The sequence below is a fragment of the Hypomesus transpacificus genome, chromosome 7 (genome assembly GCF_021917145.1).
Source record: "Hypomesus transpacificus isolate Combined female chromosome 7, fHypTra1, whole genome shotgun sequence".
Classification (NCBI taxonomy): domain Eukaryota; kingdom Metazoa; phylum Chordata; class Actinopteri; order Osmeriformes; family Osmeridae; genus Hypomesus; species Hypomesus transpacificus.
In genome coordinates, this window is record NC_061066.1 from 8,492,394 (window position 1) to 8,515,359 (window position 22,966).

At 46.4% G+C, this 22,966-nt stretch overlaps 1 protein-coding gene across 1 annotated transcript; it reads right to left on the reverse strand.

Moving 5' to 3' along the window:
- Positions 1-267: 267 nt before the first annotated feature.
- mdfic (MyoD family inhibitor domain containing) lies at positions 268-21,920 on the reverse strand. Its single transcript, XM_047022462.1, is given in 6 exon segments — positions 268-2,889; positions 7,162-7,303; positions 7,305-7,468; positions 19,205-19,330; positions 21,178-21,334; positions 21,632-21,920. Coding segments are annotated over 5 exon segments (774 nt in total). The 5' UTR covers positions 21,272-21,334; positions 21,632-21,920; the 3' UTR covers positions 268-2,641.
- Between the last annotated feature and the right edge of the window lie 1,046 nt (positions 21,921-22,966).

Sequence of the window (22,966 nt, forward strand, 5' to 3'; positions counted from 1 at the left end):
GAACATGAAAAGGTTGGGGGGTTCAGGGCACTAAAGATGGAGTGCATCTTATCAGGTGATAATGAAGCCTTTATGAAGCCCTTATGCAAGACAGGGATGTATAAGTCACCATGTGCACAAATAGGGTTATAATGGAACGTGAAGTGGTGTGTTTAATCCAAAATGACATGACCCTTACGTCAAGCTTCATGTCTTATGAATACAGTTGTCTACTCAACCCCCCCCAAGCCTTAAACACAACTGGACACAAACCATGATTCATGTTTATTTCCCGAAATGTATTTTTTATTGTGTATTAAATGTTTCACAACCAACAGAGTGTTTGTCGTTTGCTAAATGCAGTGAAGAAACATGAAAGAGGATGAGTCAGAGACAGTCTCCTTGCCCCCAAGAGGAGAGCGTAAAAAAAAAAAAACAATAGATACACAAACACGTGCTTGGAGATAAATTCTTCACATTATCTAAATAGTGTTTTTCCTGTGTCTTAGGCTATTTCCTGACATACACCAACTCGAGGCAGAGTTAATCATAGGAACGCAAGAAGAGGCTTAGTTTTTACCGAGAGCGAATAAACATTATCTGCTCCTGATGAGTGTCTGAGTTCTTTACATACAATAACAAGCCACCATTAGAGCTGGGAGACTTGACAGCACATTATCTTTGATGGCGTGAAGAAGGGACAGTTCCACCATTTAGCGAGCTCCGCTAATGAGAGCCGTTATTAAGTATCATCACTTAAACAACATCAAAGCAAATCTCAGAGACTGAGTGGGAAAAAGACTGTTGGGTCGGGTGAATCACAGACGCAAACTTCTCCAGATACACAGAATTAAGAAGGAAATAAAGAAAATAATAAAACTGTCATATTTTTTTTTTTTTACCCTGCATTCGTTTACCAGGTTTGTGGTCTGACAGTTTGTGAGTCCTTATTGTGTTGTGAGTCATTCACTTGTAATCCCAAAGAAGCTTATAGAGAGCTTGGGTCAATGTGGTACAACTCTGTCCACCTAGAGCGCAGTGTGGCTGAACCAGTTAGCCCGAAGAGTATCACTAACACACCATGGTCGAACAACACCACGCACTGCTGAATCGTACCATCAGTAAAAAGAGAAAGTCATGATTGTCTGCAGTTAAACTGGATTTTCACTGTAGCACGCTAACACGCAAGAAATCTTTGGTTCCTGAAGGTGAGATAAGTGCTATATGCAAATGGGATTAAATCAGCTAAATAAAGTCAGAGTCAAAAAATCAGTTACTCTGATTAGAATTCCAATAGAGATTGGAATGGTACGAATGAATCTTAGTGTTCCATCAAATGTTCATATTTGTGATTAGACCAGTGTTGAGTGTTTAGACTCTAAGGCCCAGTCTCCCATACATGGATCGAGCCTAGTCCTAGACTAAAACCGTTTTCAATGATCTTCATTAAATTGTTCTCTTACTTTAGGACTAGGCTAAAACCATGTCTAGGAAACTGGTCCTCAATGTGATTCCCTAAGATCCATACATTCATCTGGTAGTGACATTTATCTGACAGCTACCTTGATAAAAACTCTGGTATTGATCTAGCAGTCATGTCTTGTAAGACGGATTAACTGTAGATAGTTTGTGTACTCAACACCAGCCCAGATAGTTAATCTTTGCTAAGCATCACTAGTTGGGAGCTAGGATCCTTGAACTGATCATGAACATTTGCAATACTTCATATAGATAATCAAAAACATTTGTAACATACAGCAACACATTTAAAACTATTTCAATAAGTGATGCCGTTGAAGACAGTCTGCAAAGCTACAGTAGACTGCAATAAATCTAATGTTTGGTGAATACATAACGTAATGTCTAAAACTTTCAGTAAAAGTATTGGTTTTGATTAACCCCTTTAAAGCCTGATTTGCATTATTAAGTATGCAATGTTTACACGATACATTTGTGAGCAATGTCTACAAGCGTTGTACTCTACACGGTAATACCTTATGTAACACTTAGTGCATTTGTACACACTTAATGATGGGGCCCTTTGATATGCACACAAACCCAACACTACTACAGTTGAAGGAAGTTAGATTGTCACAAAGTTTCTACAGTGTCACACAGTACTGACAAAATGTAAAAAAAACTAAAACACTCTTTACTAACTTAAAGGAAGCAATTGTAAAAAGACCATTTAAAAAGTATACTTGTGAATGTATGATATATTTTGGTTGAGAAAATGAATCAGATCACTGAAACAGTATTCCTGAAATGGCAAGATATGAATTCATCATTAAAGGCATAGTTAGAAATATTTGTAAAGCATTGATTACATATTCATCAACATATATAAACAACAAATACTGAAATAAAAGTTCATATCATGTTTACACTTGCGGTATAGAACATTGGCAATATAGTCTTTAGGCCTCTGCTAGGCCATGTAAGTAGATGACTAGTGGGGCAGGAGAGAATAAAGTGCTCTCTTAGGGCTCCTTCTCTCACACACACACATACACACACACAGACACACACACTCATACACACACACACACTCATACACTCGCACTAAAGCCAACCAGTTCCATGGCAGCAGCGGCCCGATATTGCCCCTAGCTCCAGCCTGACCCCCTGACCCCTGCCCCGGCCAGGCCCCACGAGGGGCCTCCTAAGTGGGGAAGCAGATGCCGCAGCACTCCATGCAGATCTCCAGGCAGTCGGAAGACTCGCAGCAGGCGTCCATGATGCCACAGTCCATGTCGCAGGGGCAGTTGCAGTCGTCCCCCATGTCGTCGGAGCAGCAGCAACAGCAGGCCTCGGGGGTGCAGGTCCCACAGGAGGCCTGGGCCACCACCATGTTGCACAGCGTCAGGAACTCACAAAACAGGCAGGCCAGGATGCAGTGGACACAGCAGTCTGGGAACACGAGGGAGATCGGAGAGAGGGGAGGGGAGGGAGGGAGGGGAAAAGTAGGATGAAATAGAGGACAGTGTACTGTATTGCGAGTATTGGTTGATGTGGGATTATGTTTCTCTGAAAGGCCGTGGACATCTGATTAGGAAGAGTTTATTCCTTCTTTGTGTGGTTGATTTCCAGTCACACTCTGACAGATCTTAACCCATTTACTTTACTTCACAACCCAGATGTGCGTGAGTGTCAGCATGTGAATGCACAAGCCTCAGAGTATGTGCTGCAATCACGTATGTGTTATATATATATGTGTATGTCTATGTGCATCAGTATGTGTGTGTCTGTTTATGTGTAATGTGTGTGTGTGTTTGCCTGTATGTGTAGGTGGAAGTACAGGGGACCAGTGAGGAGCTACAGGGAATCAGGAATCTAAAAGGACCCAACTGCACTTTAAGGTTTGATTAGGAGCCTGGCGAATAATTGGAGCATTATCATGCCAACTCGCCGGCTTGATCACATAAAGCTGATTAGCAAAGTCAGAGATTTCTCCCTGGCAAATTGCTGCTGCTAATGCAGCTGATTAACATGTCAGGTCCCTCACGGCAGGCCTGGGAGACGGGGGGGGGGGGGGGGGGGGGGGGGGGAGAGAGTCCCTCAGTGGCACCTAGACAGATGGACCTTCTCCTCTCTAACCCACCAACACAAGCCTGGTTCGCTGGTCCACTGAAAACTCGTTTCATTACAAAATCATACAAACTTGTAATTGAAATTGTGGAGGCTTGAATTGTGTAAAGGTGCAACCAGAAGCATCGTGCGTAGCTGGACAACATACATACTGTAAAGGAGGTGTGGTGAAAGGAAGTACACTCCAGGTTAAGCAAGGAGAACGAGAGAAAACCGAACTAAGATTATACTCTTGGATCAGACACACCACACACACACTACACGCACACACACACTCCACACACACACACACTCACACTTACCTCCTGGAGGTGCCGTATGTAAAGCTGTACCTGTGCTGGGAGTTCTAACCCCTTACTGAGAACCAAGGCCATGCACAGCCCTGCTTTGGAGTGCTAAACACACAACGCCGATGCAGAGAAATACCATTACAAACAGAGGGCATTTGCATGGCTTTCATCAGACCATCTCCTACTGTCAGATGGGGGCATTTCTGACTGGGGTTAGACGAGGGAGAGGGGGAGGGGAGAGGGAGAAGAGGGACGGAGCGGGCTTTACACCACTGGATTCTCATGTTTGATTAATCAAAGAATTTCTCTTTCCCCTTTTTTTCCAGGGATGCAGTCCGCAGAGCTGACCGGCTCCGGATACACCCTCCACAGAGGACGTCCAGACCAGCGGAGAGACATGAAACGAAGGGGATTCCACCAGAAGTTTGAACGCATCTGATTATTCCCCCCCCCCCCCCCCCCCCCCCCCCCGCCCCCCCATCGCCAGGAGACATACTCCATCTTATTATGTTTCAACACCTGGGACTCAACAAAAGAGTAAAAATACGACAAAGTTTTATTTTGAAACACAGCAGATCTGCTCCATTGCTTGTTTCCAGACCAACAAGCGTCTGACGGCACTGAGAGGAGAGAGAGAGACTCGAGGCTGCAGCTAAATGCATGACCTCTCCAAGTTCACTGTGCTTTGAAGGAGCCATAGTGTGGGCTAATCAGCTTTGAGAGCTGTACACTAGGAATGAGACACAAACACAGAACATGGAAATAAGCAGCTGGCCATCTCAGCAATTCCTTTGGATGTATAATTAATCAGCTGCGATTAGTACGGATCTTAAGGAAATAGTGAGAGAGATGCAGAGAGAAGAGGATGGAAAAGAGTGTGTGGAAAGGAGGGAGAGAAAAGGGGGAGAGAGATGTATAGAGATAGGGAGAGAGACAGAGAGAGAGACAGAGAGAGAGAGACAGCAGCAGGGGATGGGTCATGTATACAAGACAAGCTGAACAATTTATCTTCCCAAAGAAGAGAGAAAAAAAAGAGTGCAATTTGCTGAGAGCCCAGCGAGGGAGCGGAAATGGGTCGTGTCTGATGTCGGGGAGGCCTGAAAGGGCCAAACAGAGGCGCGGCGATGACCCCGGAGGAAATAGGCTGAGACACAAGGAACACTCTAAAGGGCTGACATCAAACACAGGGTGCAGCGTGACACTAAACAAGCTGGAAGGCCCTCCAACCAACCAGTCCCAGCAAAACATTCAAACTAAGAGAGAGAGAGGGAGAGGGAGAGAGAGAGAGAGAGAGAGAGAGAGAGAGAGAGAGAGAGAGAGAGAGAGAGAGAGAGAGAGAGAGAGAGAGAGAGAGGAGGGAAAGCATGAGAGAGAGAGAAAGAGAGAAAAAGAGAGAAGGGGTGAGTTAGTTAAAGCGATGGAGTGAGGGAGAGTGTTTAGTGTAGGAGAAGGCCTGCTGGCAACCAGGAAGCTTGGCACAACAGAGAGAGAGAGAGACATAGACAGAGAGAGAGACAGAGAGAACGAGAGAGAGAGAGAGAGGAGAGAGAGAGAGAGAGAGAGAGAGAGAGAGAGAGAGAGAGAGAGAGAGAGAGAGAGGAGGAGAAGAGAGGCCCCCTCCAGGAACAGAGCCAGCCAGGGCTAACTGAGGTCTCCGTGGAGACATTCAGCTGCGTACGTGGAGAGGAACAACAGCCCCGTCTTAACAGGCTCTCCGAGGAAGCTCCCGGAAGCACCTTGAAGGGTGTAATTGATTACACCACAACAAGTGGTTATCACAGCGCGCTCCCAACCCACCCCCACCCTGTCTCTGCCGCGCCAGGCAGGCGGTAAAGTAGGCGTTGAACCAGGCGGTAACTCCTCCTGCTCGGTGTTATCTGCAGTGCTGGAGCCAGCAGCAGCAGCCTCCCCGGAGCCAGCCAGCCTCCTGCAGCTTACTTACAGCCTGTTTAGAAGCTCATTCCACAGGCAAACAGATTATGTTAATCATGTAAACATTAAAACACAACAGCTTGGCTTTTTTTCCGGAGGGAAATAAGTACTTGAGAGAGAGAGAGAGAGAGAGAGCATATTGATTCACAACACAAGACTACAAACAACCGACCCAAAAGGCCTAATGAGACAGACTTATTGAACGGCTGTTACTCTAGTTGTCATCTTGTTGTTGTTTTTTTTTGTTTTGTCTTTGCCAATTAAGACGTGTAAAAGCCGACTCTGGCGGCAGGCATCCCTGGTGAGAAGCCGCCTCTCCTCCTCCACAGGATCTCCACAAACCATCTAACGCTTGTTAGTCTGGAGACTACAATCTGTTACACACCACAGCGATCCTACGCCCATTTCTAGGAAATACACAGATCTACATATTACCAATATGAACTTCTTCGTCGAACTGGGGGGGGGGGGGCTAAGGATCTTGTTTTCATGACATCTTCAAATGCCTCCTGACCTGTGAGCTATTTTTTTGTGAAGACAAAGAAGGCAGAGGGCAGCAGGAAGACAAACTCAAACAACTAACAGATGCAACCACACACACGCATACACACACAGACACGTACACAGACACTTAAAAAGTGCATGGCTGAGACAGCGAGGGTGAGGGAGAGCTGAGATGAGAGAGCGTGTGATTCTCCACCAGCAAGAGGCCCTGATAATGAGGGGCAGCAGGGTCTGGAGGTGGGGGGCATCGAGGGGGAGAGGGGTGGGTTTGGAAAGGGTCTTGAGAGGGGCGTGAGGAGGCCCAGGCAGGGGTGGAGACGACACTTGGCAGGCACCCTGGGTTCCTCTACCTTGTTAGAAGGTCACACCTATCTGACCAATGGTAATGTGGAGCCAATCAGGTTCATTACGTCCCTCACCTCAGCCTCGCACCTGAGAGGTGCTGCTGGGGGGCCTGGGCCCTGGGCCCCAGGACTCAGCACTGTTGTTGTTGGGGAAAATAAAGCCACAGGAGACGAGCAGAAGGTGGATTTAATGGCCGAAAAATACCGGATTGTTAGAAAGTCAGTGCTCATTATGAAAAGGTGGATATCTGGCAGCTTTGTATGGGTGTCGCTCTGCAGAAGAAGCCTTAATTGGGAAACACCTGCACGGTGAGGAATGACAAAGTGTTAGAGAGGCATGTACGTGTTTGTGTGTGTGTTTGTCTGTGTGTGTGTGTGCAGATGTGTGTGTGTGTGTAGGTGAGCACGAGTTTGTGTGAGTATGTATGTGTACTGTATGTATAGTACTTTGAGTCTGTACAATTGCATGTGTATGTACATGTGCAGATGTGTGTGTGTGTGTGTGCGTGTGCGTGTGTGCTCACCCTCGGGCAGGGTTCCAGGGTTTTGCGAGCCGGTGGAGCTCCCCTTGCTCCTCCTGCTGCTGTCGCTGTTCACTGACAGGCTGGAGCGCAGCTTGCTCTGCATCTTCTGAGACACGGGCGACGGCTGCTTCCGGCCCGGCACCCGCGCCACACGTGCAGACCGGGCGTGCCCCGCGCCCGCCAGGGAGCATTCCGTGGGCACCCGGAGGACCCGCGGCGGGGTGGAAGCTGTGTTGGTTGCTGGTGGCGGTGGAGTCTTCCTCGCCAGCCTCTCTCTGCCCTGGCCGAGGGTGTGCCTGAGGTTGGGCTGGAGGGACGGAGGGAGGGAGGGTATTTATAAAATGTGTAATTCTTGCCCTTTCTTTCCCTCCATTTCTCTGTCTTCAGAAGTGCATGTGAAGTGCACGCTGAGTGGATTGTTTTAGTTGAGGGATTTTCATCTGGGTCCCTGTGAGCATCACATCTGAGGAAGCCCCCGTTTACGTCTCGCAGCGGAAGGAGGGAGGGTTTCAAATGTTGACACGTGTGACAAGCCACAAGGAGAAAAACAGCCGAAAAAAAGGAGAGAGATATAGAAAGAGGGCAAAAGAATGAGAGAGAGGGAAGGATAGAGAGAGCGGTAGAGAGAGCGAGTGGTGGAGATGGCATTTTCAGGGGGAAGAACTCATGCACATTCAGCCCAACTGGGACTTGCCTTCCATTTCTCCTCTGCATTCTCTCCCTCATCCCCCTCTTCCAACTCCATCAGAGATGCGTCGTTGTGACTGATGCTGTGAATTATTCATCTTTTCTTTGCTGTACGTTCTGGCATCCTCCATTTTTACGTCTGTCTCACTTTCTACTAACTCTGCATTTTTACCCAGACGCAGGTACAGTGCTCCACGTGGCAGCCGGGATTAGGATAATCACAGGCAGTTCAAGAAAAGCACTTACCTGGGAAAGTGTTCGCTATGTAAAGAGATGCAGCCATGTCGCTCTACCTTAACTTCTCTCAAGTGCTGAAGGAGGGAGAGGATGCAAACAGCAAGCTCAATAGGAAGCCCATTTCTTTTTTAGTTTGCTTTATCACTTTGTTTCCCCCTCTCCCGTTTCCCTCTCTGTGAGAAAGTAATCATTTTTTTCCCTTTTCTTTCTTTTTTTTCCTTTTTCTCACTGTTTCCCTCTGCGTCCCACTCCTTGTGTCAGCTCACCAACAAGGTCAATTATAGTTAACAAGAGATGGGAAATCTGGCCCATTGCTTTTGAACACATCACCCAGGGAGATGGACGAGAGGGCATGCCCATGTAAAACAACACAATTAAACCCACACTGCTCGCTCTCTCCTCCCCTCTCCCTCTCTCTTTCTTTCCCTCTCTCTCCCTCCCTATCTCCCTCCCTCCCCCTCTCCCTCTTTCTCTCCCTCTCTCTCTCCTTCTCTCCCTCCCTCTCTCTCCCTCTCCTCTCCCTCTCTCTCTCTCTCCCTCTCCCTCCCTCCCTCCCTCCACTCTCTTTCTCTCCCTCCCTCTCTCCCTCCCTCTCCCTCTCTCTCTCCCTCTCCTCCACACGCTGCCCTCCATAAACAAACAGACAGGGTGGGGATCTGCACGCCAGGCTATTTGAATGAGACAATTGCTGTGACCAGGAAGGTCATGATGGTGCGATGCACGGCCCAGGTTGATGAGTTGCCCCTCACAGTGCACAGACACTGAGGGGGGAACTAATGATGGCTAACGAGGAGATGCAGGGCTACTTTGTTGTTGCCCGTACGACCCCTGTCAACCAGGGCGACCCCTGTCAACCAGGCCTAGTTATACTGAAGACTGTGCTTGATGAGAAGGCTCCTCAGTGACCACCCAGAAGTACATTGTACTGTACAGAGAACAAACCACTCATGGAGGGGTGACACAAGGCAACACACACGCACACACACACACACAGCATTTCTCAGCAACGCCCAGTATGTTCTCTATAAACAGATCTATAGATGGTGCCACACATCCCATTAAACATTAAAGAAGTGAGAAGAGCCTTTTCTATAATTCTTCTGGTTTATTAATACAGCCTCCCCTTTGTGTGTGGGGGTCCGGGGTCTCTCACAAACAGCAGGTCTGGAGGAATCGATGAGCATAATTACCTCTGCCTTCCAGAAAGTTCAAGCTTTCAATTTCACCGAGTATGAAACTAGCTCTAAAAGGAAAGCTGCCGGTCCTGTAAACCTCGGGAGTGTGGGCCGTGGTCGAACACTCCCCAGACGGCCTGAAGTCACACCTGGGCCAATCACCAACATCAACTACGCAAAGCATTTGAATGTGAATGAGGTGAATGTGAGTCGAGTCAGAGATTAGAACGCGTTAGGACTGATCTATTGGGTTCATCGCTGTGGGTAAAACAAATCAAGTCCATGTAGGCGTTTGCAGTGAAGGTTGGTCAGCTCACACTGGGCTGAGCAGGCCTCTAATCTCATTCCCATCCTTTACCCACAATAATAATACTGACTCTGATGAATGGATGGAAAGAGGAGTCACATTCATAACAGTGGATGGCGGTAATGATGGTTCTGTCAAAGATAACACTAAGTGAACCATAAGAGACGGATTACATCCAAAGCAGAAAAGTTCTAACCTTGTCTGGGAAGGAGCACGCAGCAGAACCGATACAAAGCAGCTCTTATTAGTTAGGATGGAAGGATTCAATTCAATTCACTTCTATTGATCCCCACTGGAAATGTCAGTGTATAAGAGCTAAATAGTTCCAGGTGTCAAAAAGAGACTTTGCACTTGAGCAGAGTAAAGATATGGGACATAGAGCACACACTGTAACTAAGCTGTCACTGAACTGAGGGGTTTCCATAGAGTTTGTCAGCGGAACACACAGTAAGCCTTTGGAAGACAACTTCACCATGGAACTCCACAGAGTTCTGGATCAGCCTGAGATCAGTGAAACACCAGCTAGGTGGAGTTGACAACACTACACCCTGTAGATGCTGCCTTCCAATATAGATGCCAAACACAGTCACCAACAATGATATGCTAGCTAGCAATTGTATGGTCCACAACAGAATAACAAACTATTTTGATTAGCATTAGGCTTAACGGATAGGTAACTGAAAGCATACACAATTACGCTTACCTCCAAAATTACTAGCCCAGCCTGTTTGGCAATGTTGTGGATGATGTAACATGGGCACCCATGGATGTGAGTTCCCTGCTTCGGACTAGGAAACATACCACCCCCCCCCCCCACACACACACACACACACACCACACACACATCAAATATCAACAACTCCCACAAGTTTAAAATAATCATAAGCGATTAAAATTTAACAGTTGTGTGGTTTACCACAAAGGCATGTATGGGCTGAGGCAGGGTGCTGTGTACTCTGACTGCACACGAGCTGGCAGGTTGCATTAAAACACCATGTTTAGGAGCGGGCCAAAACACACCGCCTCAAATTGGACTTCTAACCGGCCTATTTCTAGCGCATCAACAACTGTTGAGAGTGTACATTTGTAGTTGAATAAAACATGGTATCTCTCTGCACAGGCTGTCAACCTCGTCTCTGAGTAGACTGGGGGGGGGGGGGGGGGAGCACAGCCTGTAGTCTGGCTAAGCAGACTCCCAATTTGGTCCCCCTGAAGCTGACAGGCTCAAATATCTGGGGAGCATTTTTAAAAGGCCAGTGTTTGATGGATTCACGAGGAACACACAAATATAATTGCCATTTGTCACCGAGTCTTCAGTGGCTACACCACACAGGGACGGAGCGCGAGTGTGTCTGGAGAGCCAGGGCGAAGCGCGGAGCGCTCTGTATGTAAAACTGTGTATTCAACGCCGCTGCTTTTGTCACGGAAAATAGATCCTGCAGGGGAGAACTCAAAATTGTACCCCAAAGACACGAGAGACAGGAGGCAGCCAATATCACACACACACACACAAACATGCATACGCCCACACACACACCTACCAGGACGAATATGTATGAACGTCAACTGAAACAGAACTGCATAAACAAGAATTCTAAAATAGTAAAGTACCGAAAATATAACAAAGAGATCAAACAGGTCAGCCTGAAGATTCTAATTTGCACATAACTACTCCAGGAGTCAGACGTATGGCAGAGAGCATGGGAGAACCAGTACAGCACTACGTTTCTATAACGCTCAGCTCCTCTTTAATATTAATGCTTCTGAGAGAGAGAGAGAGAGAGAGAGAGAGAGAGAGAGAGAGAGAGAGGAGGGCTGTGTTTGCCTGGGCCTATTAGAATGTCCATCATATGAAGCACACGGTTATTCAAATGTCACATCATGTCAGGCTGCTAAACACACCTCCACCTCTCCTAATAGTCCCCATTACACACAGCCTGGAGTTAGAGAATGAAAGAAAGAAATCAAGAAAGAAAGGAATTAAAGAAAAGAACAAGAAAAAAGCAGAAAAGGATTTTTAAAAAAACTCCCTAGTTTTTATTCAAATTCATAAAAAAGTGACAATATTCCATACACAGCTTACGGCTGTGAAATTATTATTCCACGAAAACGGTCTAGTTTGTTTGTGTCGGTCTTTCACATCATAAACATGTATATTTTATGTCTGGCTGTCCCTGTACCTGCCTGATTGAAATGCTAATTTGTAAGTGTGCAATGACCTAGCCAAGCCCCCCCCCCCTCCACCACCACCTCCCTGGAAGCCTGGGGGGGTAGTCTCCACCTCCTAACAAACATCTGTAACACCCCTGCCTTCCAATCCAAAGGGATATATTTTCTCATTAGAAATTACATATATCTCCATGCTCGTATTTATAGAAGGAAAACCAGGGGAATTATGCTGCAGAGGAGAGGAGGAAAATATGGCACAATGAATGCTATTACAAAGGGCTCTGATTGAAATGTTCCTTCGGCATATCAAAGCTCGTTTAGCATTTGACCTTCCAACTGTGGGACAAGGACTTTCTTTATTGCGATGGAGGACATGTTTGAAGGGACAGTCAATGGCTGTCTCACTACGAACTATCATTTGGAGTATCTTGTCATGGCAAACGCAAGCTGTGATTATTTCCAACAGCTACAATGAGAAAATCAAAGTTGGTCTATTACAGTAAAGTGAATATAAACATGTGGAATGATGAAATGATTTTTAACAGAATTTAGTGTGTATTGTACATACAACTGTACTACTACATAGCTGTCATAATGTGCGTGTAATGCCCTTCAGTCTGTAGGTGTGTAGTTCGTGCTACCCCTCAGTAGGTTACTCACAGTGTCACTGTTCCAGTACGGAACTACAAGAAGCAGGAAGCAACTCTCCTCTCAAGATTAAAACATCTAAATGTGGCCTGTTTCAACATGGAGGAAAGTGACACTGTATGACGTGTCACGCTAATATCGGATCACTCATGCCCGGGAATGTGACACACAGGCACACACACGCGTGAGTTTGAAAAGACACACACACACATCTATTTGCCTAGGCTTGCTGATGATGGGACATCTGGGTGTGATAAACTAAATGAGTTCCTCTGATAGGACAGCCAATCAGGTGGGATGACACACAGGGTGACAGACCTGTTTCGACTCTATTAACTCCCCTCGTCCCCTCATCCCACTCCACATCCTCTCGTTTCAGATAGAAACATCCTTGCTTCGTCACGTCTAATTTCGCTTTGCCGTTTGTTTTTTTATGATGAGCTAAACGTGATGAACAGTCAATACCGAGGGGGGTATGACGGCTCACCCCCCCACCATGGCTGTTCATAACTGGCTCTTCCACCGGAACCTGCTGAGGGGATCTGACACGGCGCTGAATATTCCAACCCCCACCTTTCCCCCTCACGCTGTCCTCCCTCACTCTCAATAACAATGACAGGGAAAGTGGGGCATCAGGGATTTACTCATTTCAGATTTGGTAATTTCGTTGCTGATTGAGTGGAAAAGTATCCCGCGGACCCTGTTCTGCTTAATTACATTTTACAGAGGGAAAGACAACTTGAAAGACAAGAGCCTGATTTGATGACCTGAACTGTTCAGCTCTCTCTGTGGACGTGCAGGCTATCATCAATTATCCTTCGATTTCAAAATGGAACATTTTACCAGATGAATATGTCTGACTCCTATCTAAATCATTAAAATGCCCAATGAGATGACATTTTCCCTTAAATGAATCACATTTAAGGATAAATCATTCACACTGTGCTCGAGAGAGCCTTCCCTGCGAAGTCTCTCCTTCCGCCCTCTCTGCGCCATGTGAGAACCTGAGGAGCACTCCTAATGTGAGCGATACTGATGTAGCAGAACACAGGAAATGAAGAGAACAAACAGCCTCACAACCTGGCAGTAAAAGTCTGTTTGTGTCTTCTCTGCTGTCCACCTCAGAGGAGAACTCAGGGAGGACAGCTTCATCAGGTTCCTCCCCCGCCCCCCCCCTCCCCCCCCGCCCCCCCTCCCTGGATCCCCATCACGGACGATTCAGGAACAGAGTCGAATATGAAGCTCTGTGGCCGTGGGGAAAGCTGCACATCTTGCACAGATTGAGGCGTTACACAAGCTAGCTTCCACATTTTCTAGAAAGATCAATTGTAACGTGACTCAGAGCTGGTCTGAGGAAGCTGCCAGGCTGGGTGCTGGCTGTCTGCTCTAGCCTCCCTCCCACAGGCCCAAACAACAACACAGCAACACAGGGCCAACAGGGAGGGAGGGGAGGGAGGGAGGGAGGGAGGGAGGGAGGGAGGGAGGGAGGGAGGGAGGGAGGGAGGGAGGGAGGGAGGGAGGGAGGGAGGGAGGGAGGGAGGGAGAAAGGGAGGGAGGGAGAAAGGGAGGGAGAAAGGGAGGGAGAAAGGGAGGGAGAAAGGGAGGGAGAAAGGGAGGGAGAAAGGGAGGGAGAAAGGGCAGGACAGGGCAGGAGGCGGAAGGTGTCAGGAAGGCAGTAGAAGAGGGAAAGGAAGAGAGGAACAGGCTAAGGAGAGGAGGAAGGGAGCAGGAGTAGGAAAGGAGGGGTGGAAGAGGAGAGGGGGGAGATTTTCAGTTTCAGTTACATGGATGACTCACAGATTCCACCAGTTTCAAAATCTCCTGTTGAAGTAGAAATTCCAAAGGAAACTCACTTGTTTTAAATTCAACGGCAGGAGTGTGGTTGAACGTTCATACACAAAACACAGAAAAGGAACTAATCTCCTGTACAAACTCAAATACCACATCAAATCGGGGTCAACGGGATAAATAGGAGAACTCGACAACAAAGCCACCAAAACAACAAGCTATCTGGCGTCTGGAGTCCATCCAGGTAGCAGCCTAGGCCTGGATCACAGATCAGAGACGACCAGTCTATCAACACACCTCCGACCCAGGTTCCTTTATTTGCTCTGTATCAATCTCAGCATTAACCCCCAGCTAATGGGACAGCTGTGGGTCAGCGCGCCACCTCCCCAGCCTGCCAATCAGGGGCTAAGCTGGGGGAATCATGGCTAAGGGACTGGGGATCCCGCGTCTGGGTAAGAGGCTTTTTAACCGGGAGACGGCCGTATCGATTTGAGCTCCTCTTGCTCTGCAGGGGGAGCGGGGTGACTGAGGGGGGGAGCGGGGTGACTGAGGGGGGGAGCGGGGTGACTGAGGGGGGTTGGGGGGCGCTCTGTCTGTGGCTGAGCCTGACTGGGAGCCAGGCCCAGGGCTCCGGTCACCCTCCAATGATCAGAGGAGTTGACTGAATGACCTAGCAGGGGAGGCAGCGAACCTGCAAACACACAGAGGGCAGGAGGGGAGGGCAGGGGAGGGCAGGGGAGGGGGGTGACATCGCCTGAGATCTCTGTAATAGAAAAGGGTTTTAACCTTAATGTAGGAGCCAACCCCTGTTAGAGGGCCTGTAATCCCCTCTGCTCTGCTCTCATTTGAAGTGGCTGCTGGGGTTTTTTTTTGGACTGACTCCTCAAAGGCACCATCACTACCACCGCTACTACACACAGTGTATACACACACACACACACACAGGCTGCTTTGTTGGATGCTTTGTTTTGGTGGCAGGAGAGAGGAGCGGTACTGTCAATCTTGCAAGTCAGGAGCTTTTGATCATGTTTACAGAGGGGCTTTCTGATTCTGGCTGTCCCTGAACTGCCCCATTCTGTTCCAATCGTCTGGAAACAAACATTTACTCAAACTACATCACAGAGCAATTACAAAGCGATGACTAGGAAAAAACTGTGTTAAAGTCGTGTCACGGGTCAACTAAATGTAAAGTGGGAAAGTACAAAAACCAAGTGATGCTAAAGTCGTTGATGGACTATTTAACTATTCAAATACTCCTCCTACACAGTGATACAGCATAATTATATTTCTTCTTTCACAGTCAACATCCTTATGTGGCCTTTGTGTCTGAATCACGGCAATGATATCCAATAGTAGGACTCATCATACAGGGAGGTGTGCATACCTAATCACACCCACTGAAGTATTTAGAATTTCTTTTTTGAAAAATCCCAACAATGGAAAGACTTGTCGACACCTCTAGAAATGCTAATTACAGTGCTTGAAATTTCCCATATGAAATCTATCTGCAGCAAGACAATGAGGAAATAATTACAACTGAGATAGACTTACAATGGCCATTTTAATCAACCCCTACGCTAGCATTTCACCCCTATTCATACCGGTTTTGATTCCATGACCCACTGGTAAGTAATCACTTGAAAATTACATCTGGGTTTTTAATGGGCGCTTGCTTCAGACGTGTTGTTTCAGGCGAGACCAGGGTCTCAACATTACAATAAAAGACTCAGTTCTTGCATAACAACAAGCACGCTGTGTACAATTTCTTTTTTATAACATTGAGGAGTAAAAGGGGAAAAACAAAAACCTGAATGACGTGTGGAAGATTTTGATCCTAAAATACTTAAAAGTTGTTTCTGTTTCATTAGTCTGTCTGCTTCAGACTGCAGATCACCTGTGAAACGCTACGTCTGGCCACCTCTTTGTGTTGATACCCTCCATAATCACCTGACAATCACCTTACCATTCCAAGGAGGAACCCAGATCCTCTCAGTGTACTGTATGCATATATGCAGAACATTCCCTGCAGCTAAACCAAGGTGCTGCTTTGTGAGGGCCTGGGTGTGATGGCCGTCCATTAAACATCTCATCTGCTTTCTGAACTGTCGCACAGTAAATTCCCTTCCTAAAGGTCAGTTCTCCACCCTGGTAATAACCTTGAAGGTTCTGAATAAAACACCCAATCAGGACTTCACACAAAGGCCAGCCTAATGTCTTTCTCTCCACGGCGACAGACATGTCATTTGACCTTCCTTCGTCACTTCAGAAATCCCTGAGATAAAAAAAGAGAAGAAAATCTGGTCTTGGGCACTGAAGTCTTCTTTATCCACGAGAGCACTTAAAAACTATTTGACAATCCGGTGAATAATGTGACGATTAAACACCTAAAACTGGCGTTAGGTCATGGCAATTTATTCTGGGAAGGGCCGACGGAGCCGGTACTCTGTGTGGAAGAGATACCAGGAGTCTGAAGACCACACAGGTCTCCAGGGAATGCCTGTCTCCCCCACCAGTCACACACACGCACACAACCCCAGGCCTAGGAGAAGCCTCAGCTGTAGTCGTCAGGCAGAGCAGTCTGTCTCTCCTCCCTCTGCATACTGGAGGTACAGGACAGAGCTAAACCCCAGATAACAATCCTTCTATATTGACACAGAAGTCAAGGACAGTGTTAAGTCTGGTCACACTTAACAGCTCACTGCTCTAATCTTAATGCTTCTGTGGCAACTCTATAACAGCCGCAGTAACGACCATGCTTGTTGTTGACTACGTAGCATTCAGATGATTGAATAAAACGGCATGTTGCTATGGTAGTTTCAAATTGGTGTAGTATATTATGGTCTGATCTAAAATGAAGGAAGACACCAACCGCCTCAACTGCAGATTAGAAGATCACAAGCTGGATATACAACTCAGGGTTTCCCACAGAAGATGTGTTAGTTAAGGTGGTAGGGTGGGGTTTGCCCATGGAGCAGCAAACCCCATATATCCCCATATATATTTGTACAACGTAGTTAAGGCGGCCGCCTTAACTGAGAAGTGCTGCGAAAAACCCTGCAGCCAGCTGAACACAGGGATGATGTGTTCTGTCATATGACTTCTTTCTCACTTCCTATTTCTCTGCCGTGTGGTCAATCTAATTTCAAATCTGATTAATTTCTGGCTGAATCTGCTCACCACTCAAGCGTGTTTAGTCCACACCTAAAATAAGCTACATCCGGGATCCTCAACACTTAAGAGGCCCATTTGGGGGTTTTGGTCTTTGTTTGAAGTGACTGGAAACATGCTGTAGTAACTTCCTCAAAGGACGAGGTGCCTTCTTCCTTCCTCTTTTAAAATCCCAAAGCACCGGGTCTGCTTCTTCGGTGGTGACAACTCTTGTCAGCTCTGGAGAAATGCCGTCACAGACACTCAGTTGTGATTGGATGAGAGAGGGTGATTATCCTCCCAGGAGATTGGTCAGAACTGATTGGTCCAGGAGGGCAGGTCAGTGGGCCTATCTCCCCCCTCATCAGTCAGGTTCCTGTGTTTTCTAACAGCTGACACCATGTCAGCAGCACTAAGTTGTGAACAGTTGCGAAACATTCTTCGAAAAAGTTCTCACCGATTTGTTCATGATTTGAACCACGTTTCAGTCTTACGGGAAGGCTTCACACAGCTGTTGTTTGTGAGGCCGCCTTGAGAAGCCTTGGTAAACAGGCCGTTGGCAAGTCGACAACAGCAGACAACAGAGGCAGGAATAGGGGGCCTGGAAAAGTTAACAGCCTTGAAACATATGAGCAAAAACACAATGCTGGGTTTGAGGCTACATGCTCTCATGGATGGAAGCAATCAGAGGCTATTAGCTTTGTTCAACACTTCTCCCCGACCTCTTTCCCTTTCTCCTTCTTTCGCTTTGCTGCTGATCTCTTTGTCACTGCTGTTAGTCAACATTCAACAAGAGCTGGTGTTGCCTAGGGTACAAAGTTGTGTGGCTGAACATCTACAACACAGCGCGTGTAGCAGCATTGTGTTTTAAGCTTGGTTGCAAAGGTAGCGTCCCTCGGGGCCACTGTAACAGGATCTGACTGGCTGAGACTGGCTTGCAGACAGTTGACAGGATGAACCAGGTTGTTGAGCGTTGAAGTACAGTGGAACAGGACACAGGGTGTGACGGCTTCTTTCCACTCTACAACAAACGCTGAGAACTTTCCCATTAAACTTGCTGCGTTTCCCCAGTTATTATTGCTAGGTTGTTTTTTTTCAAAGAAACTTCGGGAAGCAAACATACTTTTCTTAAGTGTGTTTCTTTTCAAAGAGTGAGATCAATTATTGTTCTCAGACACACGAACGCTGCTCAGTTACCCAACTCTGCTCCACAACAGTACACATATTGTACACTCAAGTTCCTGAGCTTATTCTCAAGTTACTGAGAGAAATCAAATGTAAAAAATACAAGAATGCTTTCATCTGTCCCAATAACTAGCCCGAGAAAGCATGCGGCTAAGTACGTCAGTAGGTGATAGGGATCTACACAGCATCTATAGAGCCACACAGAGGATATTCTGGCCCATCTGAGGGTCTGGGGAGCCAAGGCCAAACCACGACAGGATTTCCTCCTTCCCACTACACCGAGCTGAGGCTTGGAGGAGAAACGAGACCCTGACAGGCCAGGAGCTGGACATTACCCTCACACGACAGGGAGAGCATGTTACACTACGCTCTTAAAGTCTGTTATCTGATGGTCATGCCATCTTAAGATTTGTCTTGGATGGTGTAAGACACTGTTCCCGTAGTAACGTGGGCTATAGCCCTAACTGTTTAAACACAAACTATTGTCAACTGGTTGTTTGTCAGGACAGTTTTTGTTTCAAAAACAACAAAGTGTGAACTAACTAGATGATTCTCTGCTCTCCTTATAAGGTAGGCTCTATCCACCTGGTAGATTGTCATGCATCACATACCATCGCTTATATAACAGTTTGAAGTGGTGATAATGACCACGTGATAATAACAGGATTTCCTGATGTTTCCTGGCTGTGATCCTACTCACTTCTTACTGGGTCACAATAGGAAGGGCACTCTCCAGTCATGTGATCTTGTCCTTCAGCACATGGGTCTCTAGGAGATGACGTTCTAGAAGTGTTTGTCGTTCCTGATGATTCAGTGTCACATGCATCTGTGGATAAAAACAAATAAACTTGAACTAACTTTGTTTTTTTCACATTTGATTACAAAAAGCTGTTTCCAAATGGTTTAGGACAACAAATTAAGTGAAAGGAAAAGGAAAACAGAAAGAAAGAAAAAAAAAAGAGAGTGAGACAGAGAAAGAGAGAACAGACAAACAAAGAGAGAATAATGATCCTATTTGATCGTTTGAACGCTCTCCCATCAGGAGGTCAGCTGGTCCAGATCTAAGTGCATACGATGCCTGTTCCTCCAGGTGATTGACCAGAGTGACTGGGGTCAGCCTTCCTCCTGGGCCACCCCCGCCCCCCCTCCCCCTGACAGATAAAACCTGGTTCCCTTGCAAACACCTGGCACAACATGGAGGGCGGTTCAGGGGCCTCCAGTGCCAGCGAGGTCTGGGATTCTTTTTCCCTCCCTGTGCTGCCCCTGGCTGTGTGTTACCTGCCAAGGCTTTTACTGCCATAAAAGGCTGCATTCATCTCCATGGGAAAATAGTACACAAGCAAGCCCTGTGCTGATAGCTACGTACTACAGAGGAACAGATAGGCTCGACATTAACCTCCTGACAGGGGTCTTTAGCATTACTATGAGGATCATCTTTACAGACACAAGGACCTGATCCTGCCACAATGCTGCTTTGTTTTCTAAATACAATTTACTCGCACCCCAGTTCTTTCACCGACTTCACTTCTCGTTTAGATGAGATTTCAGGCAGCAGACTACAGAGGTACTTCCTGTTTGGGCTTGTTGTATGGTGACCGTCACTGTGCCCCCTTTCATGTTAGGACATTTGAGGAGATGAAACTTGAAAAACGACTGAGGAAAGCATAACAAATGTATTTTTTCCTCTGGTGAAAGTCGATGATGTATTGTCGCACTGTTAGGCCTTGCTCTTGTTTTGTAAGCAATGACAGATGAGAGAGTGGAAAGGATAACACACACACACGCAGGCTCTAGATAGATGTGGCAGCAGCTAGGCCTGAGATATGGCCATCTTTAGTCCTGGCATGACTCCTTAGATCGATGCACACTTAGAGTACAGTAACAGCATGCGCATGTGTCACTGATGCATGGCAGTATTTAGTGATCACAGTTTGAAATAAATTGGTCTATTCTCAGAACACACAGAGTCCCAAGAGAGGGGATATCCAGTTTGAACTGAGCTGGCTTTGAAAAGGTCCAGCAGTGAAAATCCATTCCCCACCAGCACAGACTTGTGATTGCTTACTCAGTCCTACTTTGTTATTTCTGACAGTGCTGTAATGATGCAGGGGTATAAATAGGCTGGTTAACGCTTCGCTGGATAGTTACAAAAATGGGGGGGAAAAAAAGAATGGGGCCAAGCTTATTTTACATGTGATAATCTTATGGGCAACTAGAAAGTTAATTAAAAAACTATAATTGGCTGTGCTTCCTCCTAATAGTCACCAGGGCGTTGCTTCAATCTTCATTGGAAAATAATGAAAACATTATCATGCCTAATGCTGAGGCCTGGATACTGGTGTCTGGTTGAACCACACAAATGTCATTTAAGGGGAAAGAGGTTTGAGGTTGTCATCATTGTCCTGTGTGTACTGATGAAGACTGACAAGCGTGACAAACATGATTATGATTTTTTGATGATTCGTTCCTTTTCAAACCTTAACAATGTTTTGTAGTCAAATACATTGAGCAAACACAAAGTAATGTTGTCTATGGTCAACTATATCTAATGAGAGTATTGATATAGGCACCTAAACAAGCTTTAATAGGCGTGAAAAGTCTACAATAAACATTTCACACATACATCAGTAACCTACTATTAATGGAACATCTATATTGTGAGTTGCGCCTTACCGTGAGAGTTGGATAGAAGTGGACTCCTCTCTTGTTGAGGATCGATCCTGGGCCGGCTAGGCCCTTCCGGAGGCAAGACAGTCTCCGTGGACATGAGACAGTCCTCTCTTTGAGACAGACGGCAGAAAAAGATCCTCCTTTTCCTCACCCGTCAACTCTGTCCAAACAAACGTCTGATAAGCGAAGTCATGGTTAAAACGCTGAGCATAACTCAAGGAACTACGAAGAAGGAGATTCTGGTCTGCTTCACAGTGAAGAAAGTGACGTCAACATGCATAATGTCGTTAAAGCTTAATGGAATTTTCCCCTCTCTGCCTTTACATAAACTGCGGAAAGCCTCATTTTTCAACTTTTCAACTTGTCCGTTTACATAACATAGTTTAGACTACTTCTCATTGAATCATAACGGACACGTAAGTAAACATGCATCATAGTTCGTTGATAAGTAGCCTACCTTTCAAACATGACAACTCCCTGCTTCAACTTTGAGTTATTAACATCCTTCTTGCGCGACAAATCGCCCTCCAGTTGGAAAATCACGGTCTGGATAACTATCTGAACTATGCAAAAAGTTGTCAATAAGTATACAGAAAGAAGCGGTCAGCCGTTAATCCCCAAATTGCCGCGCGCAAAAAAAACGATTTACTCAGAACAGAAGTCTTCGAAGTTGCTACAACTGCTCACTGCTGAAATTGGTCTGAAACATCACATCATATCCGGATTCCTCAAGCCACTCTCACCCGCGCCCTTGCAACTGCAGACAGTAGACAGCGTGTGTCCCGCGCGTGAGCAACAGACGTTGAGTGTAATTTGGAAGAAAGTGTGAACCTATGTTCGCCAGGAAGTTATTTTACGGTATATTGTTTATACTTTCAAATATGTTGTGAAGCAGAGAATATAAAGAAAACGTGTGTTTTCTGTTATTGTTGTACTTGTAGGCTACTTAAAATAGAAGAATACGTTCATTTAGGGTAGTTCATAGGGTTTGTGTAAACCCACACACTGGTATGAACTAAGTTTGCCCCATTCCCAAGTTAATGCTCATTCCAAACTCTGTTCTTGTTCACTTTAAATGAAGGGCAATGGCACAGTGTACTCACCTCACTGTCCCCAATGCAGGGAACAGAGTCAGTACCGTTAGTGCAGTCTTTTTGCTGATTGCTATCATATCCTGAACCCTATTGGTAGCACATAGCAGAGATTTTAGCCCAGTAACATACGGGAGCAGAGGGTGATTGATGTGAAATATGCCCTCCCTCATTGACTGCCTGAACTCCATTTTCTGCTCCTAATGCAGAAATCACTCCAGGTCTCCGGCATAATGATTTACGATGAATCTGTGTCAATGTTGAACTCGGTAAACCCCACGTAATCCATCTTAGAGATATACCCACCTATAGGCCAGCCGAGGAAGAATACAGCTCTCTCTCTCTCTCTCTCTCTCTCTCTCTCTCTCTCTCTCTCTCTCTCTCTCTCTCTCTCCTCTCTCTCTCTCTCTCTCTCTCTCTCTCTCTCTCTCTCTCTCTCTCTCTCTCTCTCTCTCTCTCTCTTTCTCTCTCTCTGCCCCGTTGTAAGTGTTGAATCCATTACAGGGCTGATCTGTAATCACACAGGGCCCCGGTGCCCCTCAGACGGTAATTACCAGGATACTGATACTCCCTGTCTTCCTCCCAAGCTCAGAGCTACTGTAAAAACCAACCAGGAAGCTGGACTCTGGGGCAGACGCCCTGCATACATACAGGAGATGTACAGCATTTTCCATAGACGGTAATGCCATTGTAAGGGATAC